The 19269-nt window shown below is 41.8% G+C and overlaps 1 protein-coding gene across 2 annotated transcripts in view; it reads right to left on the bottom strand.

Moving 5' to 3' along the window:
* Positions 1 to 576: 576 nt before the first annotated feature.
* Positions 577 to 19269, bottom strand: part of LCP1 (lymphocyte cytosolic protein 1) — a 29147-nt gene continuing 10454 nt past the window's right edge. The window contains exons 3-17 of one of the 2 annotated variants that reach the window (XM_053971593.1): positions 18053 to 18204; positions 17228 to 17357; positions 16162 to 16294; positions 15480 to 15561; positions 13254 to 13419; positions 10101 to 10243; positions 9374 to 9400; positions 8934 to 9029; positions 8227 to 8422; positions 7981 to 8059; positions 7665 to 7779; positions 6705 to 6838; positions 5609 to 5732; positions 3415 to 3539; positions 577 to 2019 (exon numbers count right to left, since the gene is read on the bottom strand). In XM_053971593.1, the coding sequence (XP_053827568.1) occupies positions 1887 to 2019; positions 3415 to 3539; positions 5609 to 5732; positions 6705 to 6838; positions 7665 to 7779; positions 7981 to 8059; positions 8227 to 8422; positions 8934 to 9029; positions 9374 to 9400; positions 10101 to 10243; positions 13254 to 13419; positions 15480 to 15561; positions 16162 to 16294; positions 17228 to 17357; positions 18053 to 18204 (1835 nt within the window). In that variant the 3' untranslated portion in view covers positions 577 to 1886. The remainder of the gene's footprint in view (positions 2020 to 3414; positions 3540 to 5608; positions 5733 to 6704; positions 6839 to 7664; positions 7780 to 7980; positions 8060 to 8226; positions 8423 to 8933; positions 9030 to 9373; positions 9401 to 10100; positions 10244 to 13253; positions 13420 to 15479; positions 15562 to 16161; positions 16295 to 17227; positions 17358 to 18052; positions 18205 to 19269) is intronic. The other variant, XM_053971594.1, reaches the window with a different exon arrangement.

Raw genomic sequence — 19269 nt, 5'->3', positions numbered from 1 at the left:
AGAGGAGGAGTAGTGTAGGGGCCATGGTCTCATAACTCCTCCTTCCTGGGCAATAAGCTGGGGTGACATCTCCATTGTATAACACTTTGGATGTTCTCCTCCTCTGGAAGCACTGTGAAATACTGGGACCAGACAGAATGGGTTTTAGGATGCTGTATTTTTTCCCATCCTGTATTAAATTCTTAAGAGGAACAGGGGAGTCAGATCTGATCAGGCACAGGATCTGGCCATTCCTGCAGAAACAAAGCAGCATATTCGCATTTTAGAATGCTTAAAGAAGCAAAATTTATGGGTACCTGGGCAAAGGAAGAGGATGTTGGGCAGTGCACCAAATGGGGAAATCATACTGGAAGTCCAGCCAGAACAATGTCCCGTCTTTCGCAGTGTCTCAGAGTGGCATTTTCACAAATGGCCTAGGAAATAATTCTTTCCATTCTCTGCAATCTGTGGTTTCAATAACAATGCAGAAGACACATTCTCAGTGAGCCCACAGATTATTTTTACCTCTGTCCCCATTTCAGCTCCATGACACACACCGACTAGCACATCCACCACTAAAAGCAAGGACTACACATCTGGCTTTATAGAACATTTTATTTGAAGAGACTTTTCATGTCATAGAATATTGGTTCTTTGTTAAGGCAGTTCTGAAGGGCTGGAGGAAAGGGAGGGGGAGGGGGAGAGAACTGTGTCAACGGGATTGCATTAAGGCAAAATTCCCTCCTTCTGCATTTCGCCACAGTAAAATCCATGTAAAGGCCAGTAAATGTCTCATGCCAAGGAAGAGATTCAGTGCAAATATATCCCACTGACTATCCACAGACAGGGCTAGGACCTCAACTGAGGCAAATTTACAGTGCCTTGTTAGCTGCAAAGCAAAGCTGATTTAGCTCTGTTGAGGATCCCAGCCTGGGTTCAGGGGAGCATTTTAGTATGTGTTTCTTATGCTAGCACAGGTATAAATGCTCTCCTGAATCAGAGCCACAGCCCCTTGAGTGCAAGTCTGTGAACTTAACAGAGTTGAATTTTTATTGTCTACATAAATATGTCATTCTGCATCCCTTTGTTCACTTCTCATTGTATTGCTACTGAGTACATTCCCTTAGTTTCTTTAACATGGCTTTCATTTCTATCATGCTTTGCAATCTTTTTAAAGTGTATTATGACATAAAAATGAATTATCCCTTGGAGAAAGTTTGTTGCAAAGGTTCCAGAGTTTGGATGTTCTTGGAGGACCAGGCTGCAGTGTGTTTTTTTTTGGTGAGCAGTAATGTAATCTGTGAGTAATGCCATGGATGGCAGAGGCATAACTTGCAGGAAAAAGTACTGCTTAGTTTACATACCAGCAACACATCACAGACACCAAACACTTCTTTCTTTCCCCAAGAATTTCCTTGGAGGATCCTACCACTCCAGAAATAGTCACTACTACTTGCATTGGCTTAAGGAAACCTGTTTTGTTATCCCAGGTGCAAACTGAAGGTAAGTATGACAGAAATGCTACGAAAAGCATGACGACATTCTCAGGCAGAAGCAGAGTATAACATTTCATAGTCCTAAAAGCTGTCTGTCACTGGATGACCTCTCACAGAAAACCCTAGTATCCATTAATGAAAGCATATGCTTAGGCCTCAGTGTCAAAAACTTGTTTAGGAATATGAAATGGTTATAGCTAGCAAAGTGGAAAAATAAGGCAAAGAAATCAAGCAACAAAGTATTTCCTGGATACATGTGAATACACAACTTCTGTATGACCTGGAACCACGTATAACATTCATGCCTTAAAAGCATGAGCACCCTGCATATTTATTTGATACAGAGAACAGCATCCAGTTTGAAGGAATCTAAAGGGTGAATAACCAACATAAGTGCAAGTCTTTTGTGCTTTAAACTTTCTTCATTCCTTTTCCCATAAGGCAAGCAAACACTGTCATGACCATTTTGGGTTTTACTTCAACCAGGTCTTCTGGAAGGGCATAGACTCTTGCTCCAATTTTTCTTGCCATAGAGATGGCATATCTGCATTACAGGGGTGGGAAAAAAAAAAGGGAAAAATAAAGACAGAAATTAGTGCAGTAGCAATAATGTTCCCTCTGTTAAGTGTTTTACATGATCAATACCAGAGTGGGTTTCACTGATTTACCAAAGTTAAACTTTTCTATAGGAATGTATGAGACAGGTTCATAAAGAACTGCATTTCTAATAAAAGGTAGAGTGCATTCTCTGATGGTTAGAGCACTGATTACCTGCAGGAACAAAACATTTAATCTTCCATCCCCTAAAAGATTATCCTCAAAACCAGCCATTATGATCTTGCTCCTGCTCAATCTCTGAGACTCAGACTTTATATATAAACAAACTTGCAAGGATAGAAGCAGAAGGCTGATGCCATTGGAAATCAGTACTGTTGGAAATCAACATTTGGGGACTTATTTCAGTCATACCCAGAAAGTGCAAGATGACATTCCCATCTCCCTGCTCAGAGCCACTGGCTGTTCTCCAGTGAGTTTGTCTCTTCTCTCTCTCTTTTTTTTTTTTTTTTTTTTTTTTTTTTTTTTTTTTTTTTTTTTTTAAGCTAGAAAATCCCAGGTTCTTTCCACTTCAGAGCACATACAGTTGTGAAATTTTCCCCAAAATTAAGAGAAGCATTGGGAACCTAGAGGAGCAGGGGTGGGAAATGAGGAAAAGAACAGCAGAGGAATGAAGAAATAAAGTACAGAGAAAAGCACACATAGTATTGCAAGAAAAGAAAGAGTAAGAAAAATATGGTAGGAAATGGAAGGAAAAAGAACATTGGAAAAAGTCTTTACAAAAATAATGGCAGATCTGATTGCTTTACACTCATCCTTTTCTCCTTTGTAGTTACTGCATAGAAAAGAAGTTAAACTGATGATCAGACCAGGAGGTGATCTGTGTAACTCAGAAAGGAGAGGGAGACGCTCCCAGAATTGACTCTCTGCTAGGAAATAATTTGCATTCAGGGAAAAAAAATCAATATCCACATCTAGAGAAGCAGTTTTTCAGGCATGAATCCTGTCCTCCCCTTTCTCTCTTAAATATGCCCTTGTTCTACCTGTAGGTGACCAAAGAGCTGTCACTAATCCCTGTTCACTATTTGTTGGCATTGTTCCTTGATCTCTGAAAGAATTTTAAATTTAATATAAGAAAATAGGAGCTTGTGAAACCAAGTGATTTCAATCCTTTCAAGGAATTTATGAAGCAGGAACTGCAACATTACACACTGCATTACACTCTTTTTACTACCTAACTCACAGGCTTCATGCTTCTAACTCAGGTGGTATTTCTCACATGAGGTTGTGCCAGATGAAAATGACAGCAGAGTAGTTTTTAAAGATAGAGTCAGGCCAGCCTGAGCAGGTAACTCATGCTAAGTGCCACTTGGCAGAAACATACTTAGCATTATTTAGTTTCTCCTCATCATTCAGGTCCTCTGTTTTCAAGAGGTCATACTTGATTGACCCTGGTTGGATGGCATCAATGAGATCCAGGACTGGCATGCTGGTGCTGATTTTGCTATCCTGCAAAGATGAAAGATAAAATTAAATGGAAGAACAGGATGACAGAACTCCCACAGAGCCAGAGTCTAGACTCAAGAGCAATGCACAGTTCAGTCAAATACCATTTAGATCTTCACAAAGGGCTGCTTAGAATATTTTTTTATCTAAGGCAGACTAAGAACTCTTTCTAGGATTTTTTGTTTTACCCAAGGGATGAAACATCATAGAATCATTTAGGTTGGAAAAGATTTTTATGATCAAGTCTACCCTTAATCTAGCACTTCCCAGTCCACCACTAAATCATGTCCCTAAGCACTACATCTCCACATTTTTTAAATCCTCTGGTAACGGTGACTCACTTTGCTAGACAGCCTATTCCAGGGCTTGACAACCCTTTGAGGGAAGAAACTTCCCCTAATACCCGATCTAAACCTTCCCTGGCCATTTGCAACTCAAGACCATTTCCTCTTGTGCTATCACTTGTCACCTGGGAGAAGAAACTGACCCCACCTGGCTACACTCTCCTTTTAGGCAGTTGTAGAGAGTGATAAGGTCTCCCCTGAGCCTCTTTTCCTTGAGGCTAAGCAACCCCAGCTCTCTCATCTGCTCCTCATAGGATTTATGCTCCAGAGCCTTTCCCAGCTTTGTTGACTTTTAGACATGCTCCAACACCTCAGTGTCTTTCTTGTAGTGAGGGGCCCAGAACTGGACACAGGATTCAAGGTGTGGCTGAGTACAGGGGCACAATCACTGCCCTGCTCCTGCTGGCCACACTACTGCTGATACAGGCCAGGATGCCATTGGCCTTCTTGGCTACTTGGGCACATGCTGGCTCATGTTCAGCTACTGCTGACCAGCGCTCCCAGGTCCTTTCTTGCTAGGCAGCTTCCCTCCCCGAGCCTGTAGTACTGCCGGGGTTGTTGTGATACAGGTGCAGGACCCCAGCACTTGGCCTCATTGAACCTCATACAACTGGCCTTGGTCCATTAATCCTGCCTGTCTAGATCCCTCTGCAGAGCCTTCCAGCAGATCAGCATTCCCACCCAGCTTGATGTCCTCTGCAAACTGACTGAGGATGCACTTGATCTGCTTGCCCAGACCATCAATAAAGATGTTAAATGGCCCCCAAAAACTGAGCCCTGGGGGCACAAGTGGTGACAGGCTGCCAGCTGGATTTAACTCTGTTCACCACCACTCTCTGGGTCTGGCCATCCAGTTTTTACCCAGCGAACAGTGCACCTGTCCAAGCTATGCGCAGCCAGTTTCTCTGGGAGAATGTTGTGGTAAACAGTGTCAAAGGCTTCACTAAAATCCTGGTAGACAACATCCACAGCCTTTTCCTCATCCATGAAGCAGGTCGCCTTGTCATAGAATACAATGTCACTAAAGCAAAAGAAGGGGTGCAGGGCTAGTGCATTTGCTTTCTGTGGGGAGATGACACTGATAGACATCTACTGATGGGAGGGGTAAGAGGGACCAGCTGTGTGATTCCTGAACTCATTACATGAAATTTGATGGATCTGTCCTTGCCTGGTGCAAACTGCTGATTTATATCCACTGAGTGTTCCCTAGCTTGGGAAGTGTCATAGATATGTTAGCAGAATTGGAAGCGCTCTAGAACTGGTCCATCTCTGTGTTTGTATGGTACCTTGCAAAATAGGGCAAGGTACCCCTGGATGGTACTACCAGGTTATGAATGTATTGCTAGTGTTCATTTTAATACTGCCATTTGTAATTGCTGTTGATTCATAACCAACAGCACAGCAGTTCTTTCTTAATTCCAGTAATCATTCCTGTCTCCATCCTTTGATTTCCCAAGCCAAACTGGAATTCAAGGTGTTTCCTTATCATATTTCTATGTGTTCAAGGTGTTCATACCATATTTCTATTACTTCTTCACAATAAAGTTCCTTGAATAAAACCTGTATATTTGAACAAGCTTTTAAAAGGGAATGAAAAATAATCAAGCTATGTAGTGAGTTATATCATAATGTAGAGCGTGTGTGTATGCATACACACATCTATATATCACACACACAAGCACTCTGAATAAGAGATTCCTGAGCAGAGATTTCTGAAAAAGCCTGTACCTTGAAACTGGAGATGGTTGAATCCTTCCCAGCTGCAGTGAGTGTTTCATTGACCCAGCTGACAATAATTTCATCATTGACCTTCTCTCCACCACCAATGTCTTCAAGGATATTTAGGGTGTACCTGAAGAGGGAAGCCAAGATATTTGCTCAAAGTCTACTGTAATCTCAGAAGTGTCCTGTATGTGCATAGCTTGTCTGGGATTATCCCAATGATCTGATATTCCTCTGCCTCACACACACTCACAGTGCATATGATTTATGTTATAATACAATTATTAATCTAAGGAGTTTAATTCATCCCCAACTCCTTAATCACTGTTTTGGGAATGTTAAAAGTTTTGATTACTTAAAACTCCTGGAATTCCTCTCAATGTATCTCATTGTAAACTACTCATTCTCATAGTGCTTAAAAAATAATCACTGATTTTAGAAATAGAAGGGAGTCCTTCTGCTCACCTAAGACTGACTTCTGCATAAAAACAAGCCTGGAGTGTTGTGCTTATACAGCATACACCTTGGAAAGATATCCCAAACTTAGGGTAAGTAATCACCTCATGCCTATTTTAGCTACCTTACTGATAAACCTCTACCTTTCTCTATGGTCTGAACTTAGTTTGTATTCAGTTCCTAACTACTGGGGTCTTTACTTTCAGTTACAGCACTCTTAAACACAGAAACATGCACACACAGAGAATTACATTAAAATGGGGAGAGGTACTTAGTTGTGCCCAATTCAAGGAGCAGCTTACAAAACTTCTACATCAATTCCTTGTTTCTGGGACATTGTCCCCATTCCCTGATACAGAGACCTTTTAACTTCTTTTCCTCTCTTCTGTGCAATAAACATTTCTTGTTGCTATGCAGATAGTGACAATAATAATCTTCTGCGTGAGCTGACTGTAATGGCCATGCCCACAAGATGTGCTCTGATCACATCCTTAACTAGGAGTGAGCAGAAGGTCACTGCCTTGGCACTGAAGTGCAGAGGAGTGAGAGGGCTGTAGCCTGTAGAGCCTCCTCAGTGAGAGCATAACTACAGCAAAGCAAACTGAGCATACCAAAATGCTCTGAGGCTCGTGGCTGCCTGACCTACCTTCTCATCAACTGCCAGATTAAGGCCAGCGTGAGTGTACGGTTTCCTTCATTCAGATCTTGCCCAGCAATGCCAACAAGGGAAAATTTGGCTTGATTCTTTCCCAGTTCCACTGCATAGTTGCAGTTTTCAAGCTGTTAATGGCAGGGTCAAAAATACAGGAAAAAAGAAGAAAAAAGACAAGACACTGTTACTTTAAATTCTTTGGATCACTCAGCCTCCTGGGCAAACAGGAACTTTGGGGCTCTGTGATAAAACAGCTGATTGATTACCAGCAGGCAGATCCATCCCAAAAATACCATTCTGGACATTTAACATAGAAGAAAATGCTGTACTTCATTATCAGGGCCTGGCAAGCAGATTATCCTGGAAAATAAAAGTGTATGGCTCATGGGTACCTCCAGCATTATGGCATTGCACTGAGACAAAGGATTAGTGTCCCAGCCAATATTTTAGATTGGTTGATCACTCTGGTCTAACTGGATGCAATTACTCATCCAGATAGTTGGGAGAAAGCTTTGCATTTAGCAGCAACTGTGTGATCGGTTCTTGATGCATCTGATCAAGAATGCTTATCATCACTGTCTTCTTTTGATGTGGAGGGCAGTGATCCAGACAGCTGCAATTAAGCTGGTGCCATGCATCTCACGGTCCAGATGCATTACAATCAGTGCCTAAAGCAGTAGCAAAAAGGATCTGCAAATACAGTTTCTAAATACTGATACAAAAGTTGTCTTTTTATTCTTTACAAATATTTTTCACCTGTCAACAGAGCAAGTGAGTCTAATGTATATTTCTTTTTCAGAATGAAAAGTTATCCACTGACTAAGCACAAAAATCATTTAAGGTGCTGTCCTTGGGACTGGAGAGCAACATGAATACCCACGTTGCTGTTTGAACTGATTTAGGCATTCACTGAGGATAAGGCATCACTACTGGAGCTATTCTAGCGTTTTGTACCTTCTTCATGTTGCCACCCAGTTTAGGATATGGTGGTTTGTTCACCCTGTTCCAGTCTACTGGCACTTTGATCTTTTCATAGAGTTGGAAGATAACCAAGGCATCTGACAGGTCACTGAAAACAACAAAAAAAGATATATCATTGTCCAAAGAACAGAGGAAAGAAACACAATTCAACTATTAGCAGAGGTAAACTTAGATTCCTGGGAAACACAAAGCAGCATATATTCTTATAGGGCCCAGAATTTTTTATGTTCTTGCAGACAACTTGATGGCTGTATTTATCATCTGAAGGGAGTGTAATACCTCATCTTACCTGTACAGGTGATTTACACATGGATTAACACCAAGGGAGTTCATCCAGTTCCTAAATGTCCTTTCTTCCCTTGTCTCACCTAAAACAACAGACACATCAATCAAAGGCCTGCAGAGCACCACACTTCAGTAATGTAAGTGCTTTGGGAAGAAACCCTAACTGAATTTACAGCACAGTGAACCACGAACAGAAGGAGACACATGGGAAATACCACGGTGCACCGTGCGATATTTGCATTTTCCTGACCTTCAATGGAGCTCCAGTCAATGTCCTGGTTCTCTGGCTTATGCAGGGCAGGGTATTTGTTGAACAAGTTGGCAATGAAGGCCAGATTGAGCTTGGGGTTGCCCCGGACGACGTCGGTGGCGGTGACGAACTGGCGGCAACCGAGGCGCTCGGCCTGCTGCAGCATGCACTCGGCGCGCTGCACGTCGTCCTTCTCCTGCCCAGCACAAAGGGAACGTCAGCCTCACCCACCCCAGCTCTGCACCCACCCCCACTTGGGTCTCCTGGTGGGGATCCAGCTGCTAAAGCAGCTCCTTGATGGATTTACAGTTGTTCCCGTTCCTGCTTTTACTAATGGCAAGTCTGTGTTTTCAAATGGGATTTGCCTACGATTCAAGCACCTCACCATATTGCTTTTACAGCCATATTCCATATAAAAGTGATGGTTTGATCTAATTAATAGATAAATGTATTTAAATACACTCGTTACATGCTAGTAGTTTATCAGTGTGATTAAATGGTTGCTGAAGTTTCAGAGATATTATCTAACAAAAATCCAAACACATAATTTAATTCTTTGGAAGCTTTGATTTCTGAAATACAAGATTGTGTTGCAATGCAAGAAAGAATTTGCTGGCTCTGACATCCCAGTGCAGCCCTGTGTTGGCCAGAAATGCAAGTAATGGACAGAAAATATTGGCATTTACTCCAAACTTATCTCATCTTACCCTTAATCCTGACATGTCAATAGTAATAGCTGGAATGCCTTCTTCATCTCCCTTAGGGGCAACTTGGTTCAGCAAATGGTAATAAGCTCTTGAGTCCTGTGACAGACAGAGAAATTAAAGGGAAGAAAAATCACATGTAAAGCTCAGCCCTCTGAATGCCAGTGCTCCCCTGAACAATATGCCTGCATGCTTCATTTTTATTACATTGATCATTGGGCTACATAATTAAATTAATTAAGCTGGAAGCACTTAGCAATTCCTACTTTATGCTGTGTTTGCCAGATCTATTTCTTCCCTGAGCCACTATATATGTGCTGGAGAATGCCCAACACACAAGACAAAAATGCTGTGTGTTGAACTTACAGAAAAGGCAGCAACAACAAAAAGATATCAGAATTGACTCAATCTGAACATAAAATTAGAGGTAAGAAAATGCATACCTTTATAATGCTGTAGAAGTCAGGCTGCTGAGCATTTAATAAAAGAAAATGCAGAAGGAGAAAGCAGATGTTTAAAGTGGATTTCAAAGCAAGGCTGGAACAGTTGTGGAAGAGAAAGCATAGTTTTCAAGGACAATAGTTAACACTGACAACAGTATCAGCATTTTTCAGGCAAAAGGGCAGGAACAAGGCAAGGGTTTATCATGTTGTGTCTTTAATCTTTTGTGAAATACAATGCTGCTTCCATATGTGGAAAATATTAACTCACTTCAAAAACAGCTCAAAGAACTGAAAATAGAGCTACATGTTAATGTCTAGGAACTTGACTAACTGCCCAATCATTTTTCTCTACATGTTTGAGTAAGGGTTTTCCAAACAAAAGTCAGGTCAAGAGTTACTTAGGGAGATTTAGAAAGGAGGTGAGCAATAGAGGCAAGGAATTGAAAATACAGTGTCCATATGCCCTGTCCAGAGCCAGCAGCCATTTCTTTCCCAGGCATCTGGTGTGCAGGAGCTGGCAGTGATGACTATAGGTCAGGAGGAAGAGGAGGAATACTACTGAGTGCAAAGGTAAACCCCAAAGAAAGCATTTTAAGTACCCAGCTCCATGTGCTTGACAGAGCAGAATCAGCTGCTTGGAGTGTTTCAGTGCACAATCCCTGAGTGGAGGGCAGGAATTTGGGTGTAGAGGTACTGTTTTGCTTTTGTTGGTCAGTATTTCTCATACCTTGATGTCTGAGCTGAAGTTGTTGACTTTGTTGCATCCTGCATTTTCCAGGTGATAGTTTGCCCATCTCAACAGCAGATCCTCTGGAGACAACTTCATCAGATCCTCCAGGCTCTCTCCTTCTCTCAGAAGAGCAATCAAGGCTAAGCAGGAAAGAAAAATTAAAAAATAATGATGTGAACATTTGTTGAGGAAAATGTGTAACTGTTTTCTCTCTTTTAGGTTTTCCTACCCTAGTTTCTGAATATGAGTTGCCAAAATGTTGCTAAAATTCAAGCTGGATTAGCATGACAGAGGATGTAAACAGAAAAAGGGTCTCATCAATAAAATGAGTCCAAGCTAGTAATTTGTGTATCTAGTAGTGGATCATATTCAAGTGGAAGACAATTACAGTGTGGTCTAAGAACTGCCCACGAGCTATAAAGGTCTGGTCAACCCTCCCTGCAATGAGCAGAGATATGTTCAACTAAATCAGTTTGCTCGGAGCCCCATTTGACATGACTTTGAATGTTTTCAGGAATGGGTCATCTACCACCTCTCTGGGCAACCTCTGCCAGTGTTTCACCACCTTCATTGCAAAAAATTCCTTCCTCATACCCAGTCTAAATCTACCCTCTTTTGTTTAACACTATTACCCCTCTTGCTATTGCAACAGGCCCCGCTGAAAATTTTATTGTCATCTTTCTCATAAGCCCCTTCAGGTGCTTGAAGGCTGCAATAAGGTCTCCCTGGAACCTTCTCTTCTACAATCTCAGCTCTCTCAGCCCATCTTCATAGGAGTGCCCCAACACCCTGAGCTTTTCTGTGGCCTTCCTCTGGACCCACTCCAACAGGTCCAAGTCTTTCCTGTGCTGAGAAGTGCAGAGCTGGACACAGTGATGCTGAGCACAGTGGCAAGGTTGCAATGAAAATATGAACACAGGCTTTTTGCAGCTTAGATGAAAGAAATCTCAGTGACCTTCACACTGAAACTGGATTCACACAGGCATTCTGGAATACTTGCACAGGACCTCATGGGCTTGTGGGCCAGTAGGGCTAATTCATCTGTCAATTGAGGAGATACCCTATTTATATAGAAAAATTGATACTATGTTCAGAAGAGGAGGAACAGGCAGGATGGGAGGATTGACCCTTGAAACCTTGGACCATGAAAGGCTTTAGAACTAGTTTTGAAAAGAGCTAACATGGAAACTAATTATTAATGTGGTAAAAAAGGAGGGTGTGTTACATTGCTCTGATTTTCTTCTAGTATCTTTTGTCAGACCTTGAAAGAATTATGGATTTGCTACATAAAGGAAACAGCGGAGACATACCATAACTGGAGTTACACAGATAATTTGATATAGGGTGCAATGGGGTTAAACTGGACCAGAGGAGGATAATAGGAGCATTTGAAAGTAGACAGAGGATTTTATGAAGAGAACAGTGTTGACACTGACAGAAGGCTGGAAGAAGGATTCTTGTGGTGTTGGTTGTGGATTGATTTTTGGATTAATGTTTTCTCTTTTTTTTTTTGCATCAATTATCTGGGCACAAATTACTTGCAACATGCTAAAAATGTGAAGATGATAGTCAATAGGTGGCACAGTCAATACAGAGGATGATCAGGAAATCTGACAGAACAAACTAGATGACAGTAATAAAAATGGAATGCAATTTAATAGTGCCATGTTCAAAGACATTCACTGGGGAATTAATATGAGTAACTGCTATTAGCTAAAAGCTTATGTGAATGAAGGATGAGAACCTGAGTGGATTAGATGTTTTCCAAGCTACTCTGAGCCACCATTTGATATGACATGGGGAAAATCCAATATGAAATTAAGTGCATCCCAGGTAATTCCCATAGAGGTTGGGATGTATTACTGCCTTATCATGTGCTCATGAAAGCTCACTGGAAATATAGGGTCCCCTGTTCAAGCAAGGGGAGTTTTACCTGAAACAGCTGTGGACAACAGCTATGAGGGAAAGGGAGAACCTGAAAAAAAATCAGAATTTTCTTGGCTTGTCTAGCCTTAGATGAAGTCTTAGATGAGAAGTGAAGGAGAAAATACCAGAAAGGAAAAAAATAGCAAATAAGCAGGGCAAGGCTACCTACAAAGGAATGGGAACTGGTGGCTCTGGCAGCAAAAGGGGCAGAAATGTGAAAGGGATGAGGCAATGAAGGTAATGCCTGCACAGAAACTGGAAGAAAGAAGTGTCACTGTTGGGTGAGGGACTATCCAGAGGCATGGGGAACAAAGCAGCAAGATGAGGTTCTGTGTGGACTGCAGGTACACCCACTTCATGGAGAATTTTGGCATTGGTGGAATGCTGTGTCCAGTTTCTGGCTCCCCAGTACAAGAGAGACATTGACAAACTGAAGCGAGTTTAGTGGAAGGACACAAAGATGTTTGGATGGAAGTTTGTAATATAAGGGAAGAGGATGAGAAAATTTGGATTGTTTAGCCTGGAAAAAGGTTTGAGAGGGGTGCAAGTATTGTCTTCAACAATCATAGAGGGGCCAGATCTGCATTTTTACAGTATGCACAGGAAAAGGATGAGGAGCTATGGACCCAAGATGCCAGAAGGGAAATTCCAACTAGATTCCAACTAGAAAAAAAAAAAAAAATCAGAGCAAGAGTGGTTGGGCTATGGAACAGGCTGCCCAGAAAACATATGAAAAGGCCCTGAGCTACCTCACCTTAAGACATTAAGATGTTATACTTAAGATTTTGTACTGCTGAAAGCAGGGAGCTGGATGGCTGAGTCAGATCTCCAAGGTGCACCTCCACAGGTTCCTTCCAGCCTAAATTATTGTATGATTCTATAATTATGATTTCACAAAGAAAGATGTCTGGCAATCAAGAGCAAGAAGGAGTCAAGCTTCCTGAATGCAGATTTCCTTATCCCAGATTTAGTGCCAATACACTGATATACTTGGATGCAGACCACCATTCCTGACCCAATGAGCAGAACACACAACTCTACAGAAAACCTTGGACTTTTGAGTGCTGAAGCTCGTGAAAAGCAAGTGAAATTAGACCAGTCAAGAAAACGGACAACAATTACTTGAAAAAAAAAAAATAAAATCTAGATTTTTTTAAAAAGAGCCTTATCCTAAAGACTCTGCAGTGATAACAGTGGAGCATTGAAAGGAAGACCCATACATACCTTCATTCCTGCTGATCTCTATGTCAGCAAAGAGTCCAATTTTGATGACTTGCCATAAAAGACCCAGAACCAGGTAAGGTTTCCCTTCTTTTAAGTCTTCAGCTCCAATGTTAACAACATGGCACCCAATGGCTGAAGCAGAGTTCAGGGCCAGGTTCAGATTTTCCTAGGGAAAGATGAGAACTTTTGAATGATGCAGAACTTGAGAGCTGGGCCTACAGGAAGGGAGCACAGCCAAAACGAGTGAAACCTGCAGGCAGCTTCACTGTAAATACATTTAAGTACACAGAACCATGAGGCAGCGCTCCAGGTGGGTGCTCTGGATGCTCATCAGAGTGGAATACAAGGACAGAACCACCTCCCTTGACCTGCTGGCCACAGTTCCTTTGATGCAGCCCAGGATACATGTCTGGCCACAGGGGGCAGGGGAATGCAGACTCTCCTGGGGATTACAGGCAGATTCTGGGTCTCAGCATAAAGACAGAAAGGGCCTCTTTTTGGCAGAGGTGGCAGATGTCACATCACAAGGCACTGGAGCTCAGAGCATACGTCTACATTCACAGTGGTGTCCTGGCTCAGTCCTGGTTACCAAGGCCAGGCTCTACCTAGGGCTAATGCTAGAGATCATGCTCAAGTACAGACATAGCTTCAGCATGGGGCAAACTCTCCTCTGCTCAGTCCTGCACATGTGGAGGAGGAGAGGAGCTACAACCCCATCAACTGGCAGATATTCCAGGCTCGCCTCTCCCTAAGCACTCTGCAAAAGCCCTGATACCTAAGATACCAGTAAGTTGCTAGCTGGCAGTGTTTGCAAAGAGCACACCGTCCCAGGAATCAGTATGAATAAAGCTGATGAGTTTTTAGCCTTGCAGTTCAGCCAAGGTCAGAACTGGTAAAATCTGGACATTTTCTTTTTGAACTTTGGAGTATGGGCTCCTGGTTTGGGAGTGTGCAGAGGAAACAGAGAGATTCAGTGATTCACAGTGACAGGCAGAAATAAAAGTGATATTTCAGGAACATTATGTTTCATTTCCATTTTCTGTCCATTTAAAATAAAAGGAATAAGAAAATCTGGAATAAGGAAAAGGTCTACACTATGCAAAAAGGTGGTTTTGTAAACAGAGGGCAAGTAAAGCAGGCAAAGAAGCCTGGAAAATATAATTTATCACACAGATTTGCAGTTTTTCACATGAATTTCAGCACTGCTGACATGACAGGGAGATCTGATTAGATACAAAATGCAGAGAGAGACATAGTGTAAACTCTCATAAGCTAGAAAAATTGGACCATTTCAAATTAATTACTTTTTCTCCAGCAGACAGCTGTAAAAGGGTTAAGTTAAAGTGGAAGCTATATTGATCAAATCATGTCTACATGTGACAGGGATTGATCTGAGCTGCATCATTAAGTTATGCTGCTGACCAAAATGATTAGAACTGAAAAATGAGGTATACAGCATAAAAATCCAATTTAATGGCTTCTGAGCTTACTTGAGTCTGGCTAATGTTCCATCAAATTAGAGCAGCTGAGGGCTAAACTGGGTTAGGTTCATATCTATCCCATATATCTATTTATGCTCTGTACCAGGTACATAGATGTTCATATAAAAATATCTCTCTACATATTGCTGTGTGAGAAACACAATAAACTTTAAGTAGTGAAAAAAATTAACACCCTTTTTGTCCATTTAAAAAATCATTTATACGTGCATGTGGTAGAAATAAAGGAGGGATTCAGTATTGAGGGTGAAATAGTGGCTTGTAAAAGGTATGCAACAGCAATGGTCCAATTTCAGGCATATTGCACTGGTACTTCCAGGATCACAGTTAATATTTTGTTGAGGACATCAGACTGCAACAACAGCACTTGTGGGTTCAAGTCCATTGTCGTGCTTTAAAAGAGTCATTCAGCCTTCTGAGACCTACTCCAGCTGCAACTGGTCACTGTATTATCTCTGTGCTCTTGCATTCATATGGCATCTACCACAAAAGCATCTAAAGCTCTGATCTGATGAACATTATTCATTGTGTTTGGTTAGTCAGGTTGCTCATATGTTTGGAAGGAAATGTAAATATAAGTCTTTGTGTTTTTATGACATGGAGCTGAGCATCTCACTGTGCCACAAACAACTTTGCCTGACCATGTTAGGTAGAACCAGCCTTTCCTCTAAGTGATTATAAAAGCATCCTAAGGGGAAAAGCAAAGAATTTTGTTGTGTTTAAGTACCTGTATTGTGAAGGGTGTGAGTTTCTTTTTGTTGATTGTTCTCTCATCAATGGTATCTGGCACTGAAAAGTTGATCATCTTACTGGAAATAAAAGAAAGAATAAAAAACAAGAAATACACTAAGCTATGTGTGCACAAAATACAGGTATGGCTTTTGTCTCTACATTGCAGGACAAGTCTAAGAGCTGGAGAGTTACTTAACAAAAATAGATAATCGCCCTCTGCTTCTTCATATATACACAGAGGCACACAGTCAATGCTTAAGCAATTATTTTGGGCTACATACAGATTGTACTTAGGTGTGGGGACAAGAATGTCACAAGGTGAAGTTGTGTGAGAAGTTTATTGTGCAGAAGATGTCTGTGGAAGCACTCACTATTTTGTGCCACTTTGTGTGAAACACCAAAAGTCCTTGGGCAAAAATAAAACCAAGCAGCTCCTCAAATTTCACTGACTTCATCTAACTGTAAGTGTCTAGAGGCAAGGAAAAAGTCTCATTAAGCATGAAATATGCTTTATATTTTTGAAGATAAAAGAAGCACAAAAACCCTGGTATTATCAAGGTCCTGAATTTGCAAATGCTCCTGAGCTTAATGTAAATTCAGCAGGTTCTGTTTAAACAGAAATGTGAGTTTTTGCAGACTCACGGCTCCCGTTTGTGAGAAGGAAAGGTATCATTTACCAAAGCACTATGCCATCACCGACTGCCTGGAAGAGGTCATCTGTTTCTGGATTCATTGGCACCACGTGCTTGCAGTCAGGGTCCTTCTCAAGGGCTTTGTTAATCCAGTTGACAAAGGCATATTTTTCTTCCTCTGTGGACACAACATCAAATCCATCAGTTTGCTGTGCAGTACTTCTACCATCATTTTACTGACAAAGGCAGAACTCCTGGGGGAGCCTTTCCCACCGGTGTGACTGATCAACAAAACCCTGCATGGAGGAGGCTCTCAGGAGACAAGCAAAGGAGCTGAGGACAGCAAAGGGCTTGAGCTGGTTAATACTCCTTCAATACCCCTTCCCACTCACTGGCGTTGCCTGGGTCATGAGATCACTGGAGTAATTTGTGCTTTCACCATAATTTGAATGCATTGTTGTACCACTCTGCTAAATAGAAACCCCACATAACTTCAAACAACTCTGTATTGTACATTACACCCTCTTCATGTGGAATATCTAGAAAAGCCTGGCCAGGACTGGGCTCTGACAAAGAGTATTCAGAGGGCAATGGGCAGATGTGCCTGTAGCTCAGCAGGGCTGAAGCGCAGCTATCCTGTACCAGCAGCAGCTCACGTGCCTCCCAGTAGCTCAGAGGAGGTGCCCTCCAGGATGAAGGTGGATGGAGTCCTTGGAAGCATCCTCTGTTCTCCCTTCCCCAGAGAGAGTCAGTCCCCCACTCTTGCCCCTGCAGAAGATTGCCAAGGGTAGGACCTCCTCCCCATGGAACTGCTTCAGAGTGGGCTGTGCCCAGGAGGTAACAAAAGCAACCAACTTTCAGCTTGGAGAAACAGGCTGGGAGAAAAGCCTCGATGGAGTTGTGCCCTCCATGGGAAGAAGTCAGGAACTATCTTGTTGCAAGAAGAGTTTATAGAATGTGTGCCTGGTAAAATGTGCAGGGGAAATGGGTTATCAGCAGTAGGGAACCTGTGCCTTGCCTCCCTGGTGAGCAGGGACAGCAGTGGGCAGGTGTTTGTGCTGCTGCAGCCGGGGCTCACTTGCTGCTGTCGGTGTGGGACAGCTGCACCTACCTGAGTAGGAGTGTTGTGTGCCAGCACTGGACTGCTCCGATGTCCCACCGATGGCACAGATCCCCTCCTTCTTGTTGATTTGCTTTCGGAACGACTTGGCAACATCATCACTCTTCAGGTCTTGGAAAATCTTTCAAGCATGACAGAGGATTTTAGAATTTTGGAGAATTAAACCAAGGTAAAACAGTGATCTCTTGGGCCAGGAGACACATTCTCTCTGCTCCATAAATAGGGCAGGGCAGCTTGGGTATTTTCAGTGGGTTTCTGGGTACAATCTGTGTATCTGCTGAGGTACAACAGGATTAAACTCAGCTTTTACGCTTTCAAATCAGGGAACAAAGATCAGCTAAGTAATAAAAATGCTACTTTGGAGCACAGCAGTTTGGGTTTGAAGAATGAGCAAGTAAAAACCTACTTCTTCATCCCAAGGGAAATTCCACTATTTTAGTATTTGCTTTTGACCCAGTTCAGACCAGAAAAAGAAGTTTTTTGATTAAAAAATACCCCATTAAATTTACAGTTTTGATCTGCTTAAACTTTTTGTAATCATCTAGCCAAAACACCATCTTTTTGCAGTGTATAACTGAAAAACTTTACCTTGCTGCATCAACCAAACTGAAAGATATGACATTTATGCAATGAGCAGCTGTATTCACATAACTTGTCCCAGTTAATTGCAGAATTTCTAGTTTGGTTACTTTCTGCTTTCAGCTTTTCCAGTGAAGAGACTCATTGGATTAATGAGGTGTCCATGAGAGGTGCTTGTGCCTCTGCTGTGCCCTGGGGATCACCTTGAGTGACTGAAATAAATAACACCTTACTTACTGAAATAAATTCATCAAAACTGATCCTGCCATTCCCTGTGGCTGTCAGACTCTGAATGAGCTCTCTGGCTTTATATCCTGGGAGAGGGAGATTGGCAGCCTTCAACACCTCTGTTAAATCATTGGTATCGATGAAACCATTCCCGCTGATATCTGCAAAGGTTAAAGCAAGCTTTTACATTCTACATCAGCCCAATGGCATTTTCTTCACATAAAGGCTGGTTTTATTTTACCCAAGGAAAGGTACACTATACTGTACACTATATACAAAGATTTGTTGTCTTGAAATCTGCTATTTTCATCTGTTTTGGTGTTATTCACACCCAAGAAAGAATTACAATCACTTTTTAACAAACAAAAACTTACTGTGATTAATTTATATGTTTAGACATATAAATATCTTAACAAAGCTAGGTTTAAATGGATATAATTGCCATTCCAGGGTTTACACACAAATGTGATCTATAGAGGAAGCATCCTGTCCACAGAACAGCTAAAGAAAATAAAGTTGCCACAATACACATATGCACTTATCCATAGATACAATTTGTGATTTTGGCCTCTTTTCTGGATCTAATAACATCAGAAGTAAGCTGGAACTGCATATAGTCATCCTCAAAATAAAAACTTCTGTGTTTCTCTGTGATGGTGCTAACATGAATACTCCTGCTGAGCTTCCTGCAAGTATTTGGTAGAGAAGATCACCAATACAGGGTAGTATTTGGTGAGAAGATCACCAATACAGGTTCATAGTCCTTTATTCTCCACTTCATTAAAAACTCCACAGATAAAAAAGCAGACTGAGTTTATCACGTGGAGAGTTTCTGTTAAAACACTATGGTTATGACACAGATAAATGTATATATAGTTATATATGGTTATTTATATTTGGCTTTTAAGTATCTGTGTCCTTCTTTTTCTGCAGGCTTTTTTTCCCCATCCTGGAGGCTGAGGTGATTTCAAAGCAACATGTGCTGACTTCCTGCATAGCAAGTTGCAATTTGAGTCACTTGTTGCATGCTGCAAAAAGACAGACAGCTCTCAGCATCAGTAGCACGGATTAACACGGATTGCAAAGAGCATCCTATCCATCTCACCATGGCATTCAACAAAAGGATCTGGACTTGGAGAGGGAAGTGTCTGGGAGAGGAATGAGAGCTTTCTTCCAGCATTTGGGGGAGCAACCAGATGTAGTGGAAGATGCCCCTGCCATGGCAT

The sequence above is a fragment of the Vidua macroura genome, chromosome 2, assembly GCF_024509145.1.
Source record: "Vidua macroura isolate BioBank_ID:100142 chromosome 2, ASM2450914v1, whole genome shotgun sequence".
NCBI lineage: Eukaryota > Metazoa > Chordata > Aves > Passeriformes > Viduidae > Vidua > Vidua macroura.
This window is presented reverse-complemented; position numbering and strand designations above follow the sequence as displayed.